The sequence below is a fragment of the Tursiops truncatus genome, chromosome 6, assembly GCF_011762595.2.
Source record: "Tursiops truncatus isolate mTurTru1 chromosome 6, mTurTru1.mat.Y, whole genome shotgun sequence".
Lineage (NCBI taxonomy): Eukaryota > Metazoa > Chordata > Mammalia > Artiodactyla > Delphinidae > Tursiops > Tursiops truncatus.
Window position 1 is genome coordinate 25,641,106 of NC_047039.1, and position 26,542 is coordinate 25,667,647.

Below are 26,542 nucleotides of genomic sequence, written 5' to 3' on the forward strand. Positions count from 1 at the left end.
CTTTTTACAATTGGGTTGTAAATTTCTTTATATTTTCAGAATACAAATCTTTTGTCAGATGTCTACTGCAAATATTCTCTCCCATTCTGTATCTTGCCATTTCATTTTCTTAACAGTGCCTTTCAAAGGACAAGTTTTTAATTCTGAAAAGTCAAACTTAACATTTTTTCTTTTATAGTTCATTATTTGTGTGTCCAATCTAAGAAGTATTTTCCTATGGTCCCGGTACATTTTAAATGGTTGCTCTATAATGACATTTACAATTTTTTATGATTGTTGACTGTTTTCAGTTTTTTCTTTTTCAATTTTGATCAATTATGTCTTGCTAGGAAATCATTTGCTCTTGGTAGTATTCTCTTCTGGTCCTATTGACTGACCCAGTATCTGTGGTTGTTTTTACTCATTACACATCTTGTTTAATTTTGCTATCTGTCTACTTCATTTTGGTTTCTGTGGGGTATCTAGTTTACTGGGGTTTTAAAAAATCTTTTTTATTTATTTTAATAGAGAAAAGATGGACTACTTTATAAATTTGGTGTCTGAATAAATTCAGGCATACTTTCCCATGCAAGAGAAATCTAAAATAGAATGGTTTATATAAAGCATGTCTATTTTTATCACATAGCAAAAGCCAGGAGGTAACTTGCTGCTAGTGTTGATTAAATATGTCAGGACATGTCTCTGATTCTTTTGGCCTCTCCCCTATGGTTGAGAAAATGTTGCCTCTGCCCCAGGCATCATGTAAAAGGAAGAAAGCATAAATTGATGACAGTAGCTAAGTCTGTCCTTTTCTTTAGGAAAGCAAAGGTTTTCCCAGAACTACCAGTGTTTTGCTTCTCCTGGCCTGAGTCAGTTCACTTGGCCACTACAAGCTTCAAAAGGTGCTAATGGAGTAAGCAGTGAGAGAGGAGTATTGGAATTGCTCAGCAAACCAACAGTGTCTATAACTGTGAAAGTGACTATCCATATCCAAGAAAAAAGATATACAAAGTATACAAAAAACCCCACAAACATCTAAAAATCTTATAATATGTGAAGATTAACTAAGACTAGAAATTCAGAAGCTGCGGAAGAATTGATGGGCACATTTAAACATGTAAAAAGGGCTTCCCTGGTGGTGCAGTGGTTGAGAGTCCGCCTGCTGATGCAGGGGACACGGGTTCGTGCCCCGGTCCAGGAGGATCCCACGTGCCATGGAGTGGCTGGGCCTGTGAGCCATGGCCACTGAGCCTGTGTGTCCGGAGCCTGTGCTCCACAACAGGAGAAGCCACAACAGTGAGAGGCCAGCGTACCGCAAAAAAAAAAAACAAAAAAAAAACGTAAAAAACAAAATGTGAATGGCAAAATATCATATACAAAGTCAAGAGACAAACAATAGGCTATTTTTTTAAAGGAGTTACTACCTTTAGAACATAAAAAGCTGTTACAAATTGACAAGACAATCCAAAAAGAAAAATTTAGGATGGTTTATAAAGGCAACTTTGCAGATTAGCAAAGTGGCGAAGGAACTTTTAAAGAGGTATATTAACGTCAATTAAAATAAAACTAGTTATCACTTTGAAATAATAAAATTCCTCAAGGTTAAAGAGTAACAGCTACTTGTAATACAGGGGAAGGGCATATTTTTATACTAATGTTAGAAATATGAAATGTTAGTCTTATTCTAGAGAAATCTGGCAACATCTATTAAAATAAGAAAACACAATTCAATCCATCAATCTCACTCTTACAGCGGGGAAAAAAAGCTCCAGTAGGTAAGGGCATGATTATGCTTGTCCACTAACCTATTATGCTATGTCAGCTCTGGAAGATGTTTATCAGATCATTTTTCCTAGTGACAAAAATGTCAATAAACAGTGGCAAAGTGGTTGAACAAATTATGGCATTCCACACCATGGAGTCTTCAGCTGGTTAAAGTACTGTTGAGTGCAAAAGATGCAAAAATGTGTGTATAATCCCATATTAAGACAATTGAAACACACACTCATATATGTGTGCACAGATAACATATTAATGTGTCCACATATGGTTATGAGTATAAAGAAAAATAAAAGAAGTTCATCAGCATTGCTTATCTGTTGACAGACTGTTGATGTCTGGAGTTGCTGAGAATGGAGAAAGTACAAAATTCAAGAGATAAAATATATTATGTCACATTTATACAAAGTTTTATGTGTGTGCACATGTGTGTCTTTAAATATTTTTTTTAATGAAAAGAAAGGAGATTTTTCGACTGACCTATTTGTCCCCACTGGTTCTAGAGACATGGGCATGAAATTAAAGCAATAAACAAGATGAATCGTATTTCTTGAGGAATTTGCTTCTATAGGAAGGCTTCTTCCACTGTATCAAATATATAGTTTCCTCCCACTATGAATTTTGTGACATTTTAAGAAAATGATGTATTCTTAGAAGACTTATTTTTCTCAATTATTTATCTGATGTCCAGTAAGGTGTAACTCATGGACAAAGACTTTTTGACATATAACATACAATATACAATATCATAGGGCCTCTCTGTAGTATGAATAACTTGTAATTAATAATTTATAATTCTGACTTGTGTAAGAATACTTTCTCACTTTTAAGAAATACACAATTTTACTTGTGTATAATACAGAATACTGAAAACTGATTTCTGAATGAAGCTATTCCCATATTTAGTGCATTTGTCTTCCTCTAGCAGCAATTTTCTGATAACTTCCAGGTGTAGTGTTTTCTAGTCACTGCTTTTATAGGTTTTTCTCTCCAAAATGAATTTCTGTAATGAAGTATGATTTGTGAATGCAGCCCTACCCACATTTAATCAAAGTACTCTCCCCTACAAATTACCTGATGTATAATTAAATACTGGTCCAAGTGACCATTTTCTTACATTTACTGAATTCACAGAACAAGATTCCTTTTTGAAAAATTAATATAAAGTGTATTTTTAATTTAAAAATTTCTATTGTAAAACTGCCTTAAAATAGTTTTGCCGTAAATACAAGTGAACTGTATTATAGTGCTGTCATAAAAAGATACAGCTGTGGAGAGTGGACTTGAAGACATGAGGAGGGGGAAGGAAGGGTAAGCTGGGATGAAGTGAGAGAGTGGCATGGACATATATACACTACCAAATGTAAAATAGATAGCTAGTGGAAAGCAGCCGCATAGCACAGGGAGATCGGCTCAGTGCTTTGTGTCCACCTAGAGGAGTGGGATAGGGAGTGGGGAGGGAGAGGCAAGAGAGGAGATATGGGGATATATGTATATGTATAGCTGATTCACTTTGTTATATAGCAGAAACTAACACACCATTGTAAACAATTATACTCCAATAAAGACGTTAAAAAAAAAAAAGATATGGCTAACTCACACTACTTTCCCAAGTCAAGTCTATACTCCACATTTCCCCCAATCAATTTATACTGACCTTGGGTTTACCTACTTAAGATTTAGCTCTCATATTCCACTGATAATTTTCCATCATCCATTCCTCAATCAATTCCCAAGTATCCCTTGAGATACATGGAGGCCCACAAAACACTCTTCCTTTCTCCTAGAGATTGTGTTTTATGAAAGGTAAAGTATCTTTTTTTTTTTTTTTGGCTTGGTAATGTAGAATTGTATTTTTAAAAATATACCTGAGAATAAAAAAGTTGAGGGGCTTCCCTGGTGGCGCAGTGGTTGAGAATCTGCCTGCTAATGCAGGGGACATGGGTTTGCGCCCTGGTCTGGGAGGATCCCACATGCCACGGAGCAACTAGCCCCGTGAGCCACAACTACTGAGCCTGCGCGTCTGGAGCCTGTGATCCGTAACAAGAGAGGCCACGATAGTGAGAGGCCCGAGCACTGTGATGAAGAGTGGCCCCTGCTTGCCAAAACTAGAGAAAGCCCTCACACAGAAACGAAGACCCAACACAGCAAAAATAAATAAATTAATTAATAAACTCCTACCCCCAACATAGAAAAAAAAAGTTTAGAATCAAATTGATGGGCTCTTGACACCAGTTTTCATTAACTCAACTTTCTATTAATTATCCAGTGGGTGGGGGGGGGCATACTATCAAAGAAAGAATCTGAGAGGCTCTTAGTCAATCTCCTCCTTTTGCTAAAGTTTGGCAGCTACCGTAATAAAATTTGACACCACCAGAAGTACTTTTCTCATATGTATCAAAGTTTATAAAGTGTTTAACAAAAGAGTGAATGCCTTAACTTTTAGCAGCAAAAATTGGGAATAAAGTCATGTTGCAAATCAGAGCACTTTCATATTTTGGAAAGTTTGGAGAGTTTTGGTAATTAAAAACGTATATTTCTGGACTCCTTAAGTAGCAACAGCTATCTCAGTGAATTAAAAACTTCTGTTAATGGCAATGTAGGTGGCCTGTACCAGTACTCCCTCTGAGAACTAAAAAAGGTGGAAGAAAATATTAAAAACGTTTAGCGTTGTGACAGCACTGGAGAGCTACCAAGGAAGTGAGAAACTGCAAGAATAAGATTAAAGACATAACCTCTGGAATTTGGAACTATTTATTAAAAAGAGTTGTTTGCTAATTCTTAAAGCAAATACTGAGCAAGAGAAACTTAAGACAGTTTTTTGACAAACTTATGGGACTAAAGGGACAAATAGTAGAATTAAGTTCCCTCTAAGGAGGAGCATCCTGATAAATCTCCCAAAGTCCTAAGTCTTGAGGGTATCCCCTAAGAATAAGAGTGAAAAAAAATAGACAAGCCCTCACAGGGACTGCAGCCCAGTTTCGAATAATCTCAGTACATGATTGGATGAAGGCAATCAGGGATTGCTCATGTTCCTAGGCTGGTCACCTGTTAGAAGCAAAGGAAATCCTCTCTGAAAGATATCCAGGCCATCTAATCATATCTACAATTTTTAATATATAATGTCTAAGCAGTTCACTTAAAATCACCAGGTATATGAGAAGACAAGACATCACCAAAACCCAAGAGAAACAATAGTCAACAGAAAAATACTATCTAGACAATGGGGTCATCACTAGGAGAAGAAGAGGAACATAATGAAGTAAATGCATAATTTGAATAAATAATAGCTAGAAATTTCCCCAAATGTGCAAAAAAAGAGGAAAAAACCCAAAGAAAAAAACCATTAAGCTCCAGATTTTAAAAAACACTGCAAACCCCAAGCAGGATAAATACATAGAATATCATACCTAAGCATATCACTGTCCAACTGTTGACAGCCTAAGACAAAGACATAGATTTTAAAGGAGTGAGAGAAAAGAATAATTAAAAAAAAACATAACCTTCAAAGGTAACTGGATTGAAAGCTTACTTTTCAACAAAACAATGAAATACAAATCAAAACAAAATATCTCAAAATACTAATAGAAAATAACTGCCAACTTAGAATTCTATACTCAGTAAAAACATCCTTTAAAAATGAAGGCAAAATTAAGACATTTTCCAACAAATGAAAACAATTTGTCACTAGCAAACATACACTAAAAGAAATACTAAAAGGTGTCCTTCAGTCAGAAAAAAAAATGATTCTAGAAGGAAAATTCAAGAAGAAGAAGGGAAAAAAGTAACAAAAAGGGTAAATATATGGATTAATTTAAATGCATATTGACTCTGAAACAGTAATGATTGTTTCAACTACATTCAGAATTAAAATGCATGCTACCAATACAAGTCAAGAAGGAAATAAAGTTAATGTTCTAACTCTTCACCTTATACAGAAAGTGGTGTACTCATTTACATTAGCCTTTAATAAGTAAAGTATGCATATTGTATTAATATCTTACATAGTAAATTTTGAGACAAAAAGCACCACCAGAGATAAAAAACAGACATTTTATAATGATTGTTTCAACTAACCAGAAAGAGTATAACAATTCTAAATATGAATATATGTAAAGACATAGACTTAAAATATATAAAACAAAAACTGGTAGCTCTAAAAGAGAGACAAATTCACAATTATTCTGGGAGATTAGTACACACATTCTTTTAGTATCTGATACAATATAGAGGATTAAGAATTTGAGAATATAGAGGATTTGAAAACAATTGATTAATTTGTAGAGATTGAAAGGAAATAGTACTCTTCCAAATGTGCAGCTATCTTCTAAGAATACAGCTCAAATGCAAGATAATTGCCTCATAATAACCTAGTATGTAATAATAAATATGTAGAGAATGCATTAACGAAATTCAAAGGAAAGAATTCTAGGTTTTAAAACTCATTTTCTTAATTTGTCTCTTTTTCAAACAGAAATCAGTAAAAAGTAGGGGTTTCTGTGAAAGATGCTGAGAATCCAGAGTACTAAATCTGTAACCTGCAGCTAAATTCCATGATCTCAGGGCTAGTTCTAGTGTGACAGGTAGTCTATGGGGTGCTGCTTACATCATTGATCACTTTTGGGATACAGGCTGGGAGCACTTTATACCTCTTGGCCATGAGTTACCTGCTGCCATGGCAGGGAATTAGTAAATGAGGGAACACATTGGTTACCTAAAGATGCCTGTGAATATTCAGGTAAGTCTGTGGTTCTGATTTGCCAATCTCAAAGTCAAATTGTTAATTTTAAATTTACGAATCCAAATTTCCACACACTAGTAAACATTATAAACAATAAATAATACTGACTTCCCAAAGGAAAAAAAGTAGAGTCCTTCTTTGTGCGTTTAATGTCAATTTTCACAAAAACGTCTAGCTTTTCTTCATTATAGACCTGAATTGTCTATACTGTTGCCTTGATTTCAGTGTCCTTAGGGTGCTTGGACAATGAAAATTTTTCTTAGAACACTGTTCCTTAAGAAATTCCTTTGGTCAACATTGAATATTTTTGCTATGCAGGGCATGAAAAACTCAACAGCCCTGATTTATAAAGCTCCTTATCCAAAATGTGAAACAAGAAAGATTGCCAAGTTATCTCCTTCCAAATGTACTATTATTTGCAGGGGCTTGACAATCCCAAGTAACCAAGCATGGCCATTAAGCACTGCTTAAACACTTTCTCCAGAGTGTCTCCCCATATGTATAAAACTGGACGTCAGCTATGAGATCCAGATATTCATACTTCTGACTAGATAAAGTAACTTTGGTTACCTCTTGCTTCTTAGTCAAGCTATAGCTCCTCAAAACTTTTATCCCCACACCATGATTGTGGCACTGAGCATTCTACTTCCCCAGTATCAGATTTCTGATGTATACTGAGTTGTACTTTCCAGTTGAAGGCTTTCCTAAAGTCACTACATTTATAGGGTTTCTGTTTAGTATGAATTTTCTGGTGTTTAATAAGATTTGATCTGATGGTGAAGGCCTTTCCACATTCAGCACACATATATGGTTTCTCTCCTGTGTGAATTCGATGGTGTTCAAGGAGTTGTGTCTTCTTAATAAAGGCCTTCCCACAGTCACTGCATTCATAGGGCTTCTCTCCAGTATGAATTCTCCGATGTCGATTTAAGTGTGACTTCTGGATGAAGGACTTCCCACATTCAGTACAAATATAAGGTTTCTCTCCTGTATGAATTCTCTGATGCATAATTAGTGTTGATTTTCTTGCAAAGGCTTTCCCACATTCACTGCACTCATAATGTCTTTCTCCAGTATGAGACTGCTGATGTATATGGAGGCCTGATTTCCGAGTGAAAGCTTTTCCACAGTCATTACATTTATAGGGTTTCTCACCAGTATGAATTTTCTGGTGTGTAAAGAGATTTGATCTGTCAGTAAAAGCCTTTCCACATTCAGCACATCTGTAGGGTTTCTCTCCTGTGTGAATTTGCTGATGTACATGAAGCTGTGACTTCTTCGTGAAGGATTTCCCACAATCACTGCATTCGTAAGGTTTCTCTCCAGTATGAATTCTCTCATGTGTAATAAAATGTGACTTATGGAAGAAGGCCTTCCCACATTCAGTGCAAACATAGGGTTTTTCTCCTTTATGAATTCTCTGGTGCATACTCAGTGTTGACTTCTGAATAAATGCTTTCCCACATTCACTGCATTCATAATGTCTCTCTCCAGTATGACATTTCTGATGTATCCTGAGCCGTGACTTCCAGGTGAATGATTTTCCACAGTCACTGCATTTATAGGGTTTCTCTCCAGTATGAATTTTTTGGTGTTTAATGAGATTTGACCTGTCAGTAAAGGCCTTCTCACATTCAGTACATATATAGGGTCTCTCACCAGTATGAATTTTCTGGTGTATAATGAGATTTGTCTTGTGGGTGAAGATCTTCCCACATTCTGAACATATAAAGGGATTCTCCCCTGTGTGAATTCGCTGGTGCACATGGAGCTGTGACTTCTTTATAAAGGACTTCCCACAGTCACTGCATTCATAAGGTTTCTCTCCAGTATGAATTCTCTCATGTGTAATAAAATGTGACTTCCGGATAAAGGCTTTCCCACATTCAGTACATACATAGGGTTTTTCTCCTGTATGAATTTTCTGATGCATACTTAGTGTTGATTTCCTTGTGAAAGCTTTTCCACATTCAGTACATTCAAAGTGTTTCTCACCAGTATGAACTTTCTTATGTATATTGAGGTTTGAATTCTGAGAGACATTTTTCCCACATTCATTATAATTATAGGGTTTTTTCCCTCCAGGATGAATTCTCTGATGTCTGAACAGATCTGACTTCTGGATAAAGGCTTTTCCATGTGGACTGAATTTACAATCAGTCTCCTCAGTGTGAGGAGTTTTCTCATGGTTTGAGTTGAGGGAAAAGTCCTTCCCATATTCAGTGCATATATAAGGTTTCTCTCTTGTATAAACCTGAGGTACAGCAAATTGGGACTTCCGAGTGAAGACTGTTTCACATTTGCTGCACTCATGATGTTTCTCTTCAGTATAAATCCTTTGATGTGCAAAAAGGTGTGACTTATGGGTGGAAAGTTTTACACAATCAGAAAATAAATAGAGGTTCTCCCCATGAAATTTTTGATGTTGAATGAGAGTTTGCTTATGACTCAGAAGTTTCTTACATTGATTATATCCACAAGCATTCATTTCTGTATGAGAATTCATGAGAGTAAAGATATTACCATATCCAATAATCTTATCAAAATTTTCTGTTACATTGTTTCTATTATAATTACATAGGCTTACAATAGGCTTCAAACTCTTTTGAAATGAGTCACAGTTATGGAGTCTTTTTCTTGAAGGAACAAGGTATGTGTTTACACGAAACATTTTCCTAATGTCTTTATTATATTCACAGTCTCCCTCATTAGCTAGTGTATCCTTGTTGATGAAGGCAACATGACTTAAATGTTTGTTCTGGTTTTCCTCACATCTCCCTGTCTGTTCATCATCTTGCCACAATTCTTCTAAAATGGAATACAGGTCATCTCTTGTGAAGAGATTAATTCTCTCAAACTGGATTGAAACTTCTTCAGACATTCCCTGTTGTGACGTTTCAAAACCAATACCCTGATCTAAAAAATAAAATAAAATAAAACACACAAAGAACAGTTAGCAGAACACAGAAGGGATGATACATAGAGTGGATACAGGGTGAACACAGAGAAATGGAAGAGATTTATATAAACATAATACTAAATATAGATAAATATATAAAATATGAATAAATATATGTGTAGTAATCTCTTTATATATAATAATATGCAATAATAAAATAAGCATTTACATTACATTTGCTGTCTGATAAACAATAGCATTTAGATTTGCCAGGCATTTTTCTAACTCATTTAAACATCATCACAACCTTTTGATATTGGTGTTATTATTATCCCTATTTTAAAGATGAGGAAACTGAGCCACAGAAGAGTTAAGTAGTGTGTCCAAATCAAATGTTTAGTAATTGGGGAAGATGAGATTCAAACTGAAGTACATCAGTTCTGTGCATGTAGCAGAACTACACAGTAAGGGGTCAGAAAAACAAAGTGACAAACTAAGTGGCTAAAAAGAAGTGTTTCTGAGTCTAGCTTCTTACTATCCTTCATCTATAAATCTTAATCTCCCTGCTTTCTCTTTTCCCTATTAACCACTGTGCCCTAAATACCAACTTATTTATGTTTAGAAAACTATTGTAGCCTCAGTCATCCTGAATTAGCTTTACCATTACAAACAATAAATGTATGTATATGATTCAATTCTTTATGTCCTGTTTGGGGTGCACATACATGCATCTAATAGGAAGAATATAACAGCAAAAAGGGCCAACTCTGAAGCAGAGACTGAAAGTTGTCCATCTGTCCCCTTCCTTCAACAGTATTAAGCTTGTAGCCAAGCATGTGTCTGCCTCAAAACAATAGGTCTAAAAACAACAAAAAAAGAATAGGTCTGTGCAGCCTCATTTGTCATTAGGTAAAGCCAAGTAATTCAGTTATCACCAATCAAATGGGAGTAAAAATTATATTTGTTGTAATCAGGCCAAGGTCTTAAGGAAGTGGGTGTGTCTCCCAAAACCCTCTCCTCTTCCCATTGGCTATCTTGCAGCTGGCAATGCCCAAGGCAGAGATCAGAAAACTACAGCCTCAGGCTAAATCCAGGCCTCTACCCAAAAGCTAAGAGAAGATTTTACAGTTTTGAATGGTTGAAAAAACAAAAGAAGAGTAATACTTCATGGTACATGAAAACTATATACAATTCAAATTTCCATGTCCATAAAGTTCTTATTGGAACACAACCACATCCATTCATTGATGTATTGTCTATAGATGCTTTGGGGCTTCAAAACAAAATTGAGTAATTATGACAGCAATCACATGCCTCACAAAGCCTAAAATATTTACTTCTGGGTCTTTACAGAAAATATTTGCCGACCCCTGCTCTAGGAGGTGATGGTGCAATGACTTTCTAGAAACTCTGTCCCTAAATAGTCATTGGAAGCAGAGTGGCCTGGCAGACCTGGACCACTCACTTTGGAACTGTCATGTGATGGGTCAATGTTTATATTCTCTAAGTCACTGTTTCTTGGGGGTCTCTCAGTGACAGGGGCTTAGTTTTACTCCAATATACCATTCTTGCCCAGAATAAGAATCACTAATATTCCAAATCCTGGAATAGTGTGTAAGACAAGACTCTCAGTAAATATTTAAGTAAAAATTAGATTATTCTTGAATATAGACACAGTCTAACCTCATATCCATTTCATTCTATCTCTAAGGCCTTGTAATGTCCCCAAACACATTCTTTATTTTTTATATTACATTTTTACTCACACACATTAATGGCTTTCATTAATCCTGAGGACCTCTAATACTGATTTCTAAACATGGATTTTCATCTTTTGCAACCTTTCACTTCCTTAGCTTATAAACCCATTGCTACACCTGACAACATTTACATTATTACCAACAATGTTCAATGTAAAAAGTTTGCTCCTGTGGTAAAAAGTTTATCCATAATTCCTCTGTCACACATTGAATTACTCATTCAATAAAATACAGAGTCATAATTCAGGCCAATAAAATGAATGTATGCAAGCTATCTTTCCACCAGTCACTAAAATCTATTTTATTACTGAATCCAAACATATATTCTTTTCCTTTTCCCCATTAAGCTTCCTTTTTCTGGTCCTCTGTTCCTATTCAAAATTCATTTTCTTCGTGGATCATTTAGGGTTCTATGCTCTGAAAATGAATCTCAAATCTCAGCACAACTCTAGGAAGACTCTCTTTTCTTTTAATTTAAAAACAAACACAGATATTTCTGAGCCTTTCATACTCATATTTAATCGGCATAGATTTGCACAATAACAAATGTTTAATGCTCAAAGCCTGAAATTTTAAACATTTCTTGCAGTTATCTTCCCTTTCTAATTACAATTATTGGCCCTTTGAATTACTCCTAGCAGAAAAATTTTCAAATCCCTCTGAAATAACACAAAATAACCTCCTCTGCCTATCACATAAATTACAGAAGTTAATTTCACTAACTATTCTCTAAGGAAACATTTTAAAAAAGAGGTAAAAGACTCAGTTATCACACAAATTAATGTTGTTTTCTCTGAATTTCTGGGGGTTGAAGAATTAGAAAAGGGAAAAGCAATGTATGCTGTAATAGTTAGGTCCAATTCAAGGAGTAAGTGAAACCTGAGAGCAAAGCATAAGTATGTGGATTATTTGAATAGGCAGATAAGCCAGAAAAGAAAGGGTCAGACGCAGGGGTATCATTAAAGAAAGTGTTAAAACAAAGTGAACATGATTATGGAAACTAAACAGAGATAAATGTGAATTGCAAATATGAGGCATGTTCTTCCTTTAGTTTATAAACCCATTGAGAGAGGAATTTGTCATATGTTAGATAATATTTTGTACCATATAGCTATGACAAGATAAGCAGAATATTTTAATCAGCATCTAAGAAAAAAAGTTAAAAAAAAAAAAGGAAACAGTACATCCAAATAGGGTTAGAATAATCCAGGCATAAGTAAATACAGACATGGTTTTGGTGATATCACTAGAAAGTAAAAGGAGGAAGGCATCTAACTGATATTTTATAAAAGAGAAAAATTAGTAGAAAGAGCATAAAGAATTATTTGAGAAGATGAGTCACAGGGAAAAGCAAAAAGCACAATAAAATATGACAAAATTTTGAAAGGTGTACCATCTGCTGTTAGCATGCTGCACTGTAACTGCTCTTCCTCCACACAAGCAGCCACCTGATGGGCCCTTACATGTGTAAGGTATCAGTTGTTCCCCTGAAAGGCTTATGCCAGAATTGAGACACATGATTCAATCTGAGACACACAGATAGGTCTAGGCCACTTTAACGAAGGCATTGTCCTTTACATATGTCCCATAATGCCAATAACTTCCAACTTCAATTGGTTAAAAATATGACAGAGCATTATAATTTATTTATATTGTTTAAAATCTTATAAACCCTGCTAAGGTCTGTGTGTACATTACATGTATTTAAACTCTGTGTTGATTATTTGTTTTTGCTTCTTTCACATAACATTTCATAGTACATTTCTGTATATTAGTACTTCCTATACTTATAATTTTTTTTTATAGTTATGGTAGTTTTTCCTCTGTTCGGACCATTTGGGATGTTTAGTTTATCCTCATACATAGTGTAGCCATAAAAATCTTTGTGTCAACTTCTTGACTTTTCTTTTGCTTACTTCCTTGGAGTATGTCCCCAAAGTAGAATTTCCAGGGCAGGAAGCATGTTCAGTTTAATATCACTTATTATATGTTTCCAGAGTTCTTTCCAGAAAGATTTGGCTAAACTTACAGAGCTTTCAGCATTGTACCTGTTTCTCAATGTACCTGCCATCATTGTTTTAACTGTTATTTGCTTTTTGATGTTTTTATGTTTGTCATTTTTATTTCAATTTCACTTATTGCTAATCAGCCTACAAAATATACATATAAATGTGATTATTTACTCTGAGTCTTATTTCCACTTATTAATTATACTCTGAGAGAATAAATATATCCTCACCCACCCACAGAGAAAAAAAAATATGACAGAGACTTGTGGGACTCAGCAAATGTAGCATAAAGTAACACAGCTCAAAGTGTATACTCACCAGAGAGCAGTAAAGCCACAGAACAAGAGAAGAAAGACCCCCTGGTGGTGGTCATCGCCTAAAGATCCTGTTTACTACATACCAACTGTTAAGTCACCTGCGGAGGAGGAATGGACTCCCACCCCAAATTTGGTTCAAATCTCAAGAGTGATGATTTGACACACATACCAATAAGGTGTGAAAAGGTTCATTACTCACACAATGAGGCTTTTAAAGGGAGCGCTCCCAAGCAGGTCCAAAAGTGACTTAAGAGAGCAAGAAAAGGAAACTTGCTTGGGTTTTTTATGGTGGTTGGGATATGGGGCTAAGCTGACTGATAGAGTGCAACTTCCCACTAGTACCAAGGGAGAGAGCACCTAGACTTTCTTGTAAGTTTGCCCAGATGTGCGGCAGAAGGTGAAGAGACAGTGGTGAAGTTTAGAAGGTGTCAGCAGTCAAATACCAAAAATGAAGTCAGAATCTACTACAAGGTACATGATAAGATGTTCAAAATATTTTGTTATTAGAGAAACACAAATTAAAACAATAGTTAGAAATTAAAATCCATCAGATTAGCCACATTATGTGAAATTATTAAAAATATGGGCAGGGATGTGGAGAAACTGATGCCCTTGTATGTTCAGGGGATTGCAGACTAATACATCCAATCTAGAAAACAACATGTTTATACTTAGTTAAATAAAGTATTAGTATACTCAGTAATAAAACAATTCCACTACTCTTCCTCAAGAAATTCTCATTTCCTATAAGAATAGTTCATGAAGAAATTTATTACAGTACTAGTTGTAGTAGCTAGAAAGCTGGACAAGTAAATATGGTATATATACACACTATGAAATGTATGCGTCAATTAGAAGAAATGAACTAGAAAAACACATTGTAACATGAACCAATTTAGTTCTGAGAGAAAAAAATAAGAAACTGAGTAGGACATACAGCACAGTACCATTTCTATAAATTAAAATGACCAAGAATTTAAATTTTATAAATACCCCACAAATACAAGGATAGATTGCAAACATATCAAATATAATAGAGCAGTTGCCTCTGGGAAGAATAAAAACAAACAGGGAGTGAGGATTAAAAGGGATAAGCAAAGAAATAAAATAAAATTTTTTTTAAATTGTAAAATAGGGAATTCCCTGGCCGTCCAGTGGTTAGGACTCTGAGCTTCCACTGCAGGGGGGCACGGTTCGATCCTGGTCAGAGAACTAAGATCCTGCATGCTGCAGGGTGTGGCAAAAAAAAAAAAAGAAAAAAGTTATGAAAGAAATAAAATAAGAAGGGGAGCTTAAACAGAGTGATGAATATATTGACTACAAACTGAGGACTGCGATTTACTCGATTTCCTGCACACAAGGTACAGAAACTTTTTCTAAAATATCAAAATTAATAAATTAATCAGAAAGACCTAGTGAGTGTTGTGTTACACTAGCCAGGTAGGAAGAAAATGTCAGGAAGCATAATTACTAATATCACATACAATAAAAAGCTGTCCCCAATTGTAGGTAATGGTACCCTCAAAGTCAACAGTTGGAGGAGAGGCATGGGAGAAGATATAATAAGGCCATCTCTAGGTGACAATTCTGAAGCACTAAGGGAAAAGAAAAACAATGAAAAGAAATCAGCAGGAGTGTGACCCACAGTAATTTTTTTAAAAAGCAACTCTATGAGCCCCTGAATGTGTAAGAAAATGATTTAAGACCTTGATGGAGGTAAAAAGAATAAAAAAATGCTATAAAAAGGGAGGAAAAGCAAAAAGGCAGTATCTTAAATCCAACATACCAGTAGTTGTAGCACATCCCTCCTAAAAAGTCAAGCAAAGTGGGATGAAGAGAGTGGCATGGACATATATACACTAGCAAATGTAAAACAGATAGCTAGTGGGAAGCAGCCACATAGCACAGGAAGATCAGCTCAGTGCTTTGTGACCACCTAGAGGGGTGGAATAGGGAGGGTGGGAGGAAGACGAAGAGGGAGGAGATATGGGGATATATGTATATGTATAGCTGATTCACTTTGTTATAAAGCAGAAACTAACACACCATTGTAAAGCAATTATACTCCAATAAAGATGCTTTTTAAATTAATTAATTAATTTAATTAAATAGACAACCAGCAAGGACTTACTGAATAGCACAGGGAACTCTGCTAAAAAAAAAAAAAAAAGTCAAGCAACAAAGACACTGATATTGGAAGGGGCCTGAAGTGGGGATGGCATTTAGATGTCCAAGGGGCCAATATCAACTCTATCCATGCAGTTCCAAAAGTTCAGAATGTTGAGAAACATCATAACAATAGCACTTCAAAGTTGTCAGCCTCTGCCAGTACAACTGCAGTTCGATTGTGCTATCTCTTATGCTTTTTGTTCCCTACTCACCTAGATAGCTCTGGCTTGAGATTTCACCATCCAACATACATGGCTGTTCTCCCTGCTCCAAGTTGAAAATGACTTCTGGTTTGGGAACTTGACACCCTAATAACAGGAAATGATAAAATACTTGATTTCAGAGGTCATACAATGAAATATTCCATTTACTTTCCAGAAAAGTTCATGGGGAACAGAAGTATATTCATAATATTGTTAAGAACACAGGACAAAAAATAAGGACAAAACTATTACATACTTCAGATGTCCTGCAGTCTTTAAAAGTCCCACGTACCTCAGAAATCTCACAGATTTCAGAAATTCCACTGAGAAAGAAAATACACTCAATTAGGTACAGCCTTACCCAGCAGAGCTGTGCTTACCCACTGAGATCAAGTTGAAATAGTTTTCCAGCATTACATCCCTGTATAGACTTTTCTGAGCAAGGTCCAACTGTTGCCACTCCTCCCTGCTGAAGTCTACAGTTACATCCTTGAAAGACACTGATCCCTGGAAAAACACATGCTTATTCAATGTAAAGGATCAGGATTGCAGGACAGGAACAAGATATTTAGAAACTTATTTTTAATAATTTTTAACATGATATGACATATAAGATTCCGACTAAATACCTAAATTTTACATTATTATTTCAAGGAAAAAATAAATATTAAAAGTATCATGCCATTCTTTCTATGGTTCTGATAATATTCTGGAGTTGTATTTTGTTTTGTTTTTATCTGTGTGCTGGTTACAAAAGAATAAGCTGTGAAAACTCATCAAGCTGCATACATGATTTGTGCATTCTTTTCTATGTATGCCATATTTCATTAACACTTCACTTAGAATATATCTTCTGCTTTTCACTTTGCACTCATCAATCTACTAAGTCAATTCTTTCTTTAAAAAAGATGAATAAAATAGGCTTCTTTTTCCAATAAACTGTGTGGTATTGGTATAAGTATAGATGATAGAATTCAATGGAATGTAACCAAGAATCCAGAAATAAACCCTCATATTTAGGGTAAACTGATAATTCAACACAGGTGTCAAAACAATTTAAAAGGGGAAAAATAGTCTTTTCAACAAATGGTGCTAGGACAAGTGGACATCCACATGCAAAAAAATGAGGTTGGACTCCTACCTCATGCCATATTAAAAAAATAAACTCAAAATGGATCAAAAGACCTAAATGTTCTTAAGTTTTAGCTAAGAAGGGTATATCTTTGTGACATTGGATTTGTCAATGATTTGTTTTTTTTTAATAGATCTTTATTGGAGACTAATTGCTTCACAATACTGTATTAGTTTCTGTTGTAGTTTCTGTTGTACAACAAAGTGAATCAGCTATATGTATACATATATCCCCATATCCCCTCCCTCTTGAGCCTCCCTCCCACCCTCCCTATCCCACCCCTCTAGGTCATCACAAAGCACCCAGCTGACCTCCCTGTGCTATGCTGCTACTTCCCACTAGATAACTATTTTACATTTGGTAGCATATATATGTCAATGCTTAGATATAAAATCAAAAGCACAAGCAAACAAAGAAAAAAATAGATAAATTGGACTTTATCAAAATTAAAAACTTTGTGTTTAAAAGGATACCATCAAGAAAGTGAAAACACAGGGAGAATTCTCTGGTGGTCCAGTGGTTAGGTCACTGCACTTCCACTGCAGGGGGCATGGGTTTGATCTCTGGTTGGGGAACTGAGATCTCACATGCCCTGTGGCGCAGCCAAAACAAACAAACAAATATATAAAAGGTGTACTTTTAAAAAAAGAGAGTGAAAAGACAACCCAAAGACTGAGAGAAAATGTTTGCAATTATATATCTGATAAGGTACTTGTGTATAGAATAATAAAGAACTCTTACAACTCAATAAAAAGATAAATGATCCAATTAAAAATGGATCAAGAATCTGAATATACATATCTCCAAAGAAGATATACAAATGGCCAAAAAAGCACATGAGAGGGTCTCAATATCTTTAGTCATAAGGGATATTGAAATTCAAATCAAAGAGATACCCCTTCAAATTCACTAAGATGATTATAATTTAAAAAATGCTGTTTGTGCCTATTTGTATTTTTATTATTTTGTAGCAAAATAATAAATGACATTAAAATTTTCATTCTGACATTTAAAAAACTACTTATATCATTAGTCATTAGTCATCAGAAAAATGCACCCATTAGGATGGCTATAATGAAAAAAAAAAAAGACAAATAATAACAAGTGTTAGTGAGGAAGTGGAGAAACTGGAACCCTCATACAGTAAAGGTGGGAATGTAAAATGGTGCAGTCACTTTGTAAAACAGTCTGATACTTCCTCAAAAGGAATAATATGACCCAACGGTTCCACTTCTAGGTACATATCCAATAGAAATAAAAACACTTATTCACATGAAACTTGTATAGGAATGTTCATAGTTAGCATTATTCTTAATAGTCAAAAATAAAACCAATGCAACGTCTGCCAACTAATGATGAATTTTAAAATGTGGTATATCCATACAAGAGATTATTCAGCCATAACAAGAAATGAAGTACTGATTTATTTTACAATATGGATGAATCTTGAAAATACTATGCTAAGTGAAAAAAGCCAGTCACAAAAGACCACATATTATATGATTCTATTTATATGAGATGTCCAGAACAGGCAAACCTATTGAGACAGAAAGAAGACTACTGGTTGCCCAGGGCTAGGGGGGAATGGAAGGATGTTGGGGGGGGGGGGGTGTGTGACAGCTAAAAGGTATGAGTTGGAGTAGGGAGGGAAAGAAAGAAAATGTTCTAAAACTGTGAAAAAGGGTGCACAACTCCATGAATATACTAAAACCCACTGAATGCACACTTTAAATGGGCAATATATATGGTATGTGAAGGAGACCAGAACTCAAACACATGGCCAATCTTCCTCTCAGGACATCTGTCAAATTCTAGGGTTGTATGGGCAGAAGACTAAAAACTTAAGCAGAATAACCTCTGAAAAGCAAAGCAAAATTTTAGTAGTCTGGTAAGAAGACAGAGTTGGCATCTGTAAGGAGGAGGGTCCACAGAAGACAAACCAGGCTCTCAGCTGAAAATCTTAGATGGCCAGAGTGAACCAAAGGTAGACTATTATTAGGGCTTAAACTCAGCCTTGATTCAACATAACACTGTGCCTGACTGGATAAAGATGTTCATCTTCTACTCTATCTGCTCAGGGAAAGATGAATCCACTATTGAGAAAGATATCATAATCTAGATCTTCTACAATGCTTTATGCATGTTTTGATACAATAAAAGAAATCCTATGCCTATCAGAAAACAGGGCCAAATATCCAAAACCAGAGGAAAAAAATTCAAAAGAAACAGTCCTACAGCACTTTGGAGTTAGAAGAAAAGATGGAGAATTTCATTAGAGAAAATGGGACTTATAATAAAGATATCAAATGAAAACAGAAAAATTCAGTGTCTAAAATTAAGAACTGAGAGAGGTTTAATAGCAGAATACAGAATTACTGAAATGGAAGACAAGCAAACAGAAAATATACAAACCAGACCACAGAGGTTTTTTTTAATAAAATAAACACAAGTGCATGTGACGTATCACATGTACAACACAGTGAAAAGGAATAACATATTGTAGTCTGAGAAGATAAAGAGGGAGAATATGAGGCAGAAGCAAAATTTGAAAAAGTAATGGTGAATGACAGCAACTCAAAGATTCATGAAGTTTCTCAAATCCCATTTTACAATACTGTAAATACTGACTATGCAAAAACAGTAACAGTAATATCTTGTGAAGTTTAAAATATGTGTAGAATTTAAATGCAGCAAATGGAATTAAGGTGTTTTAGTATCTACTGAGAAGGGGGCAAGGGAATAATGAGTTAAAAATGGATATTGTAATATCTAGGGAAACAAATGAAAGAATGTATAACAAGCAAGTTAACAAAATTAAAATTTTGACTAATCTAAAAGAAAGTCAAGAAAGGAATGTAAAAATAATATTAAACAGACAGTTCAAACATAAAACTAATAAAACTGGATATAGGACTTCCCTGGTGACATAGTGATTAAGAATCTGCCTGCCAATGCAGGGGACACGGGTTCGAGCCTTGGTCCAGGAAGATCCCACATACTGCGGAGCAACTAAGCCCTCACACTACAACTACTGAGCCCGCATGCCACAACTACTGAAGCCCGTGTGCCTAGAGCCCATGCTCCCCAACAAAGAAGCCACCACAATGAGAAGCCCGGGTACCACAACAAAGAGTAGCTCCCGCTCGCCACAACTAGAGAGAGCCCGTGCCCGGCAACAAAGACCCAACGCAGCCAAAATAATTAATTAATTAATTTAAAAAGAAAGAAAGAAATAAAGAAAAAAATCCTGGATATAAATTCAAGTATATCAGTAATTGCATTAAATATAAATAAATTAAACAATCAAATTAACAGCAAAGATTGAGACTTCCAGTTCAAAAAAAAAAAAAGTTAAATGCATTCCACCCTATTCATCCTGCTAAATACCTAGGTTTTTTTCTAAAAACCTAGAAATATATACAAGCATCTTTCCACACCCTTGACTTTCTCTCAAGAGCATACTTTCCTACAGTGAAACTAATTTTAGCATCTTTTGGAATCTTGATAGCCCCAAAATTTCCCAAAACATCAAATCTAGTTCCTTTTTGCTCAACAGTTCTTCCTTCAATCTGTCTCTTAACATTCATATTTTACTATAAGCAAGAAGAAGAAACCAGGCTAGATCTTCAACCTGTTGCTTGAAAATCTCCTCTGAGAAAAATACAAGTTCATCATTGACAAATCTGCTTTTCACATAACTACAGGACAAAATTCAGCTAAGCTTTCTGCCACTGTATAACAGAGATGTCCTTTTCCTCTAGTTTCCAGTAACATGTTCCTCATTTCCTTCTGAGTCTTCGGCAGCGGCACCATTAACACCCATATTTCTATCAATAGTCTGTTTATAATAATTGAAATATTCTCTAAAACAATATAGCTTTTTTCCTAGTGTGCTCCTCACTTCATTCTGAGTCCTGTAGCAGAGTTAACATTCATATTTCTATTATCAATCTGTTCGAGGAAATCTAGGCTCTTGCTATTATACTCTTCAAAATTTTTACAGTTTCTATTACCAAATTCCGAAGCCATTTGACATTTTTGGGTATTTGTTACAGCATCATTCCACTTCCAGGTACCAAAATCTGTAATGGTTTCCTATTGCTGCTGCAACAAATTGCCACAAACTTAAAACACAAATTTATTATCTTACAGTTCTGGAGGTCAGAAGTTGAAAATAGGTCTTACTGGGCTAAAATCAGTGTGTTGGATGCACTCCTTCTGGAGGCTATAAGGAAGAATCCATTTCCTTGTCTTATATGACTTCTAAGAGGCTCGTGGTCCCTTCCTCTATCTTCAAAGCCAGCAGAGTAGCATCTTCAAATCTCCCCTTGACTCTGACCCTTCTGCCTCCCTCTTTCACTTATAAGGAACTGTGATTACACTGGGCCCTCCCAGATAACCCAGAATAATCACCCCATCTCAAAATCCTTAACTTAATCGCATCTTCAAAGTCCCTATTGTCATGTGAAGTAACATATTCACGGGTTTCAGGAATTAGGATGTGGATACCTTTGGGGGTTATTATTCTGCCTATCACACCCAGTAAGAAAAGATGGGATAGTAAAAGTAAAAAGAGTGGCTTAAAATTTCTGAGTAAAAATGACTTACAATCTAGAATTAGCTATGAAATTACTGAGGGTAAAATAAAAATATTTCCAGACATGCAAGGTCTCAAAAAATTTACTTTCCACACAATACTTTCTAGAGAGCTACTGGATAATATTCTCTAAAAATGAAAGCATAAATCAGGAAACAGCCAGAAAACAAGAGCTCCAATACTTGAGAGACATGAAAGGAATTCCTAGTATCATGCCAAAGGGAGACCCCCAAGTCAGTAGATGAGTATCAAATAGAGACCAACTTCAAGCAGGTCAAAGACTCTAAGGGAAGCTTCTTTCAACAGCTGAAATAAATACCTATATTCTGGAGCCAAATTGCTTGGGTTTTACTTCTGGCTTCACCACTTACTAGCAGTGTGACCCAGGGCAAGTTACTTCTCTGTGGATCTGTTTCCTTCTCTGTAAAATGAGGATAATGATTATAGATACCTCAGAGGGGTTATGATTAAATCAGTTAATAGAGAATGTTTATAGTGCCTAGCATATAGTAAGCCTATATTAATGTTTGTGATTACTGTTATTATCTAATATATTTTAACATATTGAGAAGATATTTATATACCTGGGAAGAATGTGAAGTTGAATTAGTGATCCAAATATGTAAAATGAAACATGATTAAACCAAACAATAATAAATTCCAGGTAAAACAAAAAATAGTGCATAAAAGGTAAAATAAATGGTTCAGCTGTGAATATAATTAAAATAATCATATTAATAAATACAGCCTATTGATTTACCCAAAATTATGATATACCTATATTAGAAGGAGGGGAAGAAGAAATGTTCGTGTAAGTGTTGAAGGCTTAAGTGTCTGAAAGAGAGTTAAATTCCTATTTTCCATTGTGCTAAGTCAGTAGAAACTGCCTAAAACTGAAAACCAAAAGGTACCAATATAAACATGTTATTTAGACATGGGAACATAAATACTAAAAAAATTAGTTCAATTGAGTTCAGAGTGATGTGATTACCTTTAAGAAGCTGCAATTTGAGGGATAAGAGAGCAGCTAACAGGTGGTTTGTTTTTTTTTTAAATGAAGCTTCAAAAAACTATTTGATTGAGTAAACATATCTATAACCTTAATGATATTCAAAATTAAATATTTACTTTTAAAAGTTAAAATGCAAAGAACAAACATGTAAAAAAATTGAAAAAAAAAAGACCATGCTTAATATATAAATAACTCCTCCTTTAAAAAAAAAATCAATGAACTGACTTCAACCCCTGGAAGAACAGAGTAGACGCACTTGTCCCTATTCACCCACTAAGTACCTCTAGTAACCATAGACATTATCCATAAAGCAAACATAAGAAGACTGAAAGCTTAAAGAAAAAAAAGCAAACTGTCTAGGGACCTCAGGAACCAAGGAACTACACAGCATGAGTTTCCTGAAGTCTATTGACTCATACAGCCCTGAGCAAGTACTAGAAAAGCCTACAACCCAGAAATACCAACAAAGGCACAACAAAAAAACTCACAGAAAAGTCTGCTCTCTCTAGCTAAAAGACCAGGAAAGGGGCAATCTAGAAACAGAAAACGTTTAGGCAAAACATGCTCCAGCCAAACATAATAAATAAACAGAAAACTCTGGGCCTGATGCCATGCCCATCAGCAAAGACCCAGTGGGTAGCTTAGATTCCCACTCTTACCTGGTTGAACAGAGGGGCCCCATCACACTCCAATGGAGTGGTATGGAAAAAGAAAAAAGCCAAGTGGAGTTTTGGGACTTTCATCCATGCATAGTAGTAATGAAAGAAAAAAATAGAACAATATCCCTCCTAAACATGATACAAAAATCCTTAAAAAATATACTAGCAAATACAAATATATAAAAAGAAGTGTATGTCATGACCAACTGGAAATTATTCAGAGGTTGCAAGCCTGCTCAATATGTGAAAATCAATCAATGTAATCTACGGCAGCAATAAGCTAAAAAGGAAAATCACCTGACCATGTCAACTGATGCAGAAAAAGCAACTGACAAAACTCAACATCCATTCACTCAAAACTTTGCCTCACAAGGTGGTCCTTGCACCAGCAGCACTAACATCCTGTGGGAATCCCCGTCCTATTAAATCAGAATCTGAAGTCATGTGCCAGTGTGAAACGCACTGCTTTGTAAGTCACTATAGAAAACCTGTTAGTGAACTTCTAACAGGGTTGTTAAAGATACTGTCCTATCTCCATTCATCTGAAGATCTATCAAAAATTTTCTCAAACATCAAAAACCAGGAAATAGTTACTATAGATGAAATAAATTACTTTTCAACAATATAAACCATGTATTTCACTTCCATCATTGCTATGTCTTTCAGGAAGATCAGAGACAATTTTACAGTTCAAAGTTCATAACTGTGTGAAGCCACACAACTCACATATACCTATAATCCAAGCTTGACTTGGAGTTGATAATCTCTTCTTTACTTTCTCTGATCTTAGTTTTCATTTATTTATACTTACACATTTACTATATGGGTTAATAGATGCCTCCTAAAATCCACTAAAAAATAAAGAAAGCAACAAATAAATACATGAACAAATAAGAACTCACCAGGGACTTGGTCATTTCTGGTTCTTCTGGGAAAGGGGCAGAGATCTGAAAAAACAGATTGATAGAGGGACCGATGAGAGAAGGAAGTGTGTCAATGGCACACATGGACATATACATCATTTAGTGTCCATGCAACTGACCCAAAAACTTACTCCTAGAATTACATTATAAAAAAATCATCCTGTGTTGCACAAAGATTTAAATCCAGGAGTTTTACCACAGCTAATACCAAAAAAAAAAGTTTAGAAACATCTTGATAACAATAATTGTGGACAGCTTTAAATACTTTATAGGGCATAATATAGACATAATGTCATGTAAAATTAAACTACTGTAGAAAAATGTGTTAAAATGCTAAGTAAAAATATGTACCAAACAGTATGAGTCCATTTTCATTGAACAATATGTGTGTACATACACACATACATGAATGAATTCATGCACATAGAGAAAATTATCTGGAAGGAACTATATGTTAACAGATATAATATTTGGGTGATGGTAAAATTATAAGTAATTTGAATGTTTATATTTTTCTTATTTGCTAGTAAAAAGCAAAGTAACTTTTTAATGATTTTGCTCTGAGCTTCTGTGACCAGCCCCTCACAAGTAGTGAGAACATCCATAAGTAAGACCAAAAAAAGGGCGACTGCTAGCTTTTTCACTGTTCTTTGCTTACAGTTCTTTTTGGGGGGGGGCCACACCCCGCGGCTTGCGGGATCTTAGCTACCAGAACAGGAATTGAACCAGGACCCAGCAGTGAAAGTGCTGAGTCCTAACCAGTGAGCCACCAGGGAATTCCCGCTTCCCATTCTTAAAAGGGAACTGTCAGTGGAAACTTTGTCTTAACTACAACATAGTAAGTGGATTTGGTTCTAGTTAATAAACCTTAAGACCTAAGTCACCTACTAACTGAAGCCACTGTTTTCTAATTTTTTTTGTGTGTGTGTGGTACGCGGGCCTCTCACTGTTGTGGCCTCTCCCGTTGCGGAGCACAGGCTCCGGACGCGCAGGCTCAGCCGCTCCGGGCCTAGCCGTTCTGCTACATGTGGGATCTTCCCGGACCGGGGCACGAACCCGTGTCCCCTGCATCGGCAGGCGGACTCTCAACCACTGCGCCACCAGGGAAGCCCCTCTAATTTTTTTATTGAGTTTTCTAACATAAAGAGTTGAATTATTAGTACAAGAAATACACATATACCTTCCATCTAGTTTCAACAATTAGTATTTTGCCATATTTGTTTAATCTTTCTACATACACATATAGTTACATGTAAATGCATACATGTATATGAGTATACTAGTGTATATAGGGTTTTTTTGGCTGAACCATTTGAAAGTTGCAGATATCATGACACTTCATGCCTAAATTCATAACATCAATCTCCTAAAAGATTATTATCATGCCTGAGAAAATTATTAGCAATTCTATAACACTTTAATATTCAGCTCATATTCAAAATTCCCAATGACACCAGAAAAACCTTTTCTTGCTGTTTTGTTGAAAGCATGTTCCAATCGAGACTCATACATTGGGGGCTGTGTCCCTTTTACCCTAGACCTATCCTCCCCATTATCTTTTTATGATGGACTTTTAACATTTTTGCTTCTAACATACACTTTCTAATATAAACAACATTTTGGTTACTTCTTTGCTAATTTTTTTTGTGGTATAACTTATGTAAAGTACATTAATATTAAGTATACATCACTTTCCCCTATTTTTCACATCTGCCATCCAGATCAAGAGAGAGAACATTTCTAGCACCTTTGGAAAGTATTAGGGAATCAAACCGTTATTTTTGAAACTTGTCAAAAAGCAAAAGATTCAGTCAAGCATAACCAAACACTTCATGAAGGAATTTCTTTTTCTGCTTATATACTTATTCCAGCTACAAGTTGCCAACTAAAAATTGGCACTTGCCATCTGCCTCTACAAGGGTTAAGTCACTAGCCACTGCAGCTGCTGACCTTCAACACATCCTGAAAGGAGTTCAGGGTGGAGATCAGGAATGAGGCACTTGATGCTCTGGCAAAAACTGGCAGAACAGCCCTGCAGATAGTAAGATATTTTCAGGAGAATATTTTATGAGCCCAAATTCTTGCATCTCCTCATATCTAGAAAGGCATTAAAATCATTAACAGAGACATCTGCTCCTTGTGACTAGCAGCAACCTTCGCAGGACTAGCAGCAAGACTTTGCCAAAATGTGTGCTTGACTGTACGTACCACCCCCTTCACCTGAATCATATATAATACTGACCCTCCCCGCTAGCTCTCAGAGCAGTTTCTCAGAGCTATATAAAACAGTCTCCTGGGCTATAGTCCTCATTTTGCCCCAAATAAGACAACTCTCAACTCTCACATTATGCATTTTTATAAGT

The 26,542-nt window shown here is 35.6% G+C and overlaps 1 protein-coding gene and 1 pseudogene across 10 annotated transcripts in view; both read right to left on the reverse strand.

Moving 5' to 3' along the window:
- On the reverse strand, positions 1-7,001 carry LOC109550750 (protein archease pseudogene; annotated as a pseudogene).
- The window catches only part of ZNF484 (zinc finger protein 484), a 27,752-nt gene continuing 7,839 nt past the window's right edge, over positions 6,630-26,542 (reverse strand). For 4 of the 10 annotated variants that reach the window (XM_019940489.3, XM_019940486.3, XM_019940488.3 and 1 more), the window contains exons 2-5: positions 24,159-24,203; positions 16,237-16,363; positions 15,866-15,961; positions 6,630-9,415 (exon numbers count right to left, since the gene is read on the reverse strand). In XM_019940489.3, the coding sequence (XP_019796048.2) occupies positions 7,089-9,415; positions 15,866-15,961; positions 16,237-16,363; positions 24,159-24,173 (2,565 nt within the window). In that variant the 5' untranslated portion in view covers positions 24,174-24,203 and the 3' untranslated portion in view covers positions 6,630-7,088. Of the gene's footprint in view, positions 9,416-15,865; positions 15,962-16,112; positions 16,180-16,236; positions 16,364-21,904; positions 22,007-24,158; positions 24,204-26,542 lie in introns of all 10 variants that reach the window. The other 6 variants (XM_019940490.3, XM_033857768.2, XM_073805906.1 and 3 more) reach the window with 4 other exon arrangements.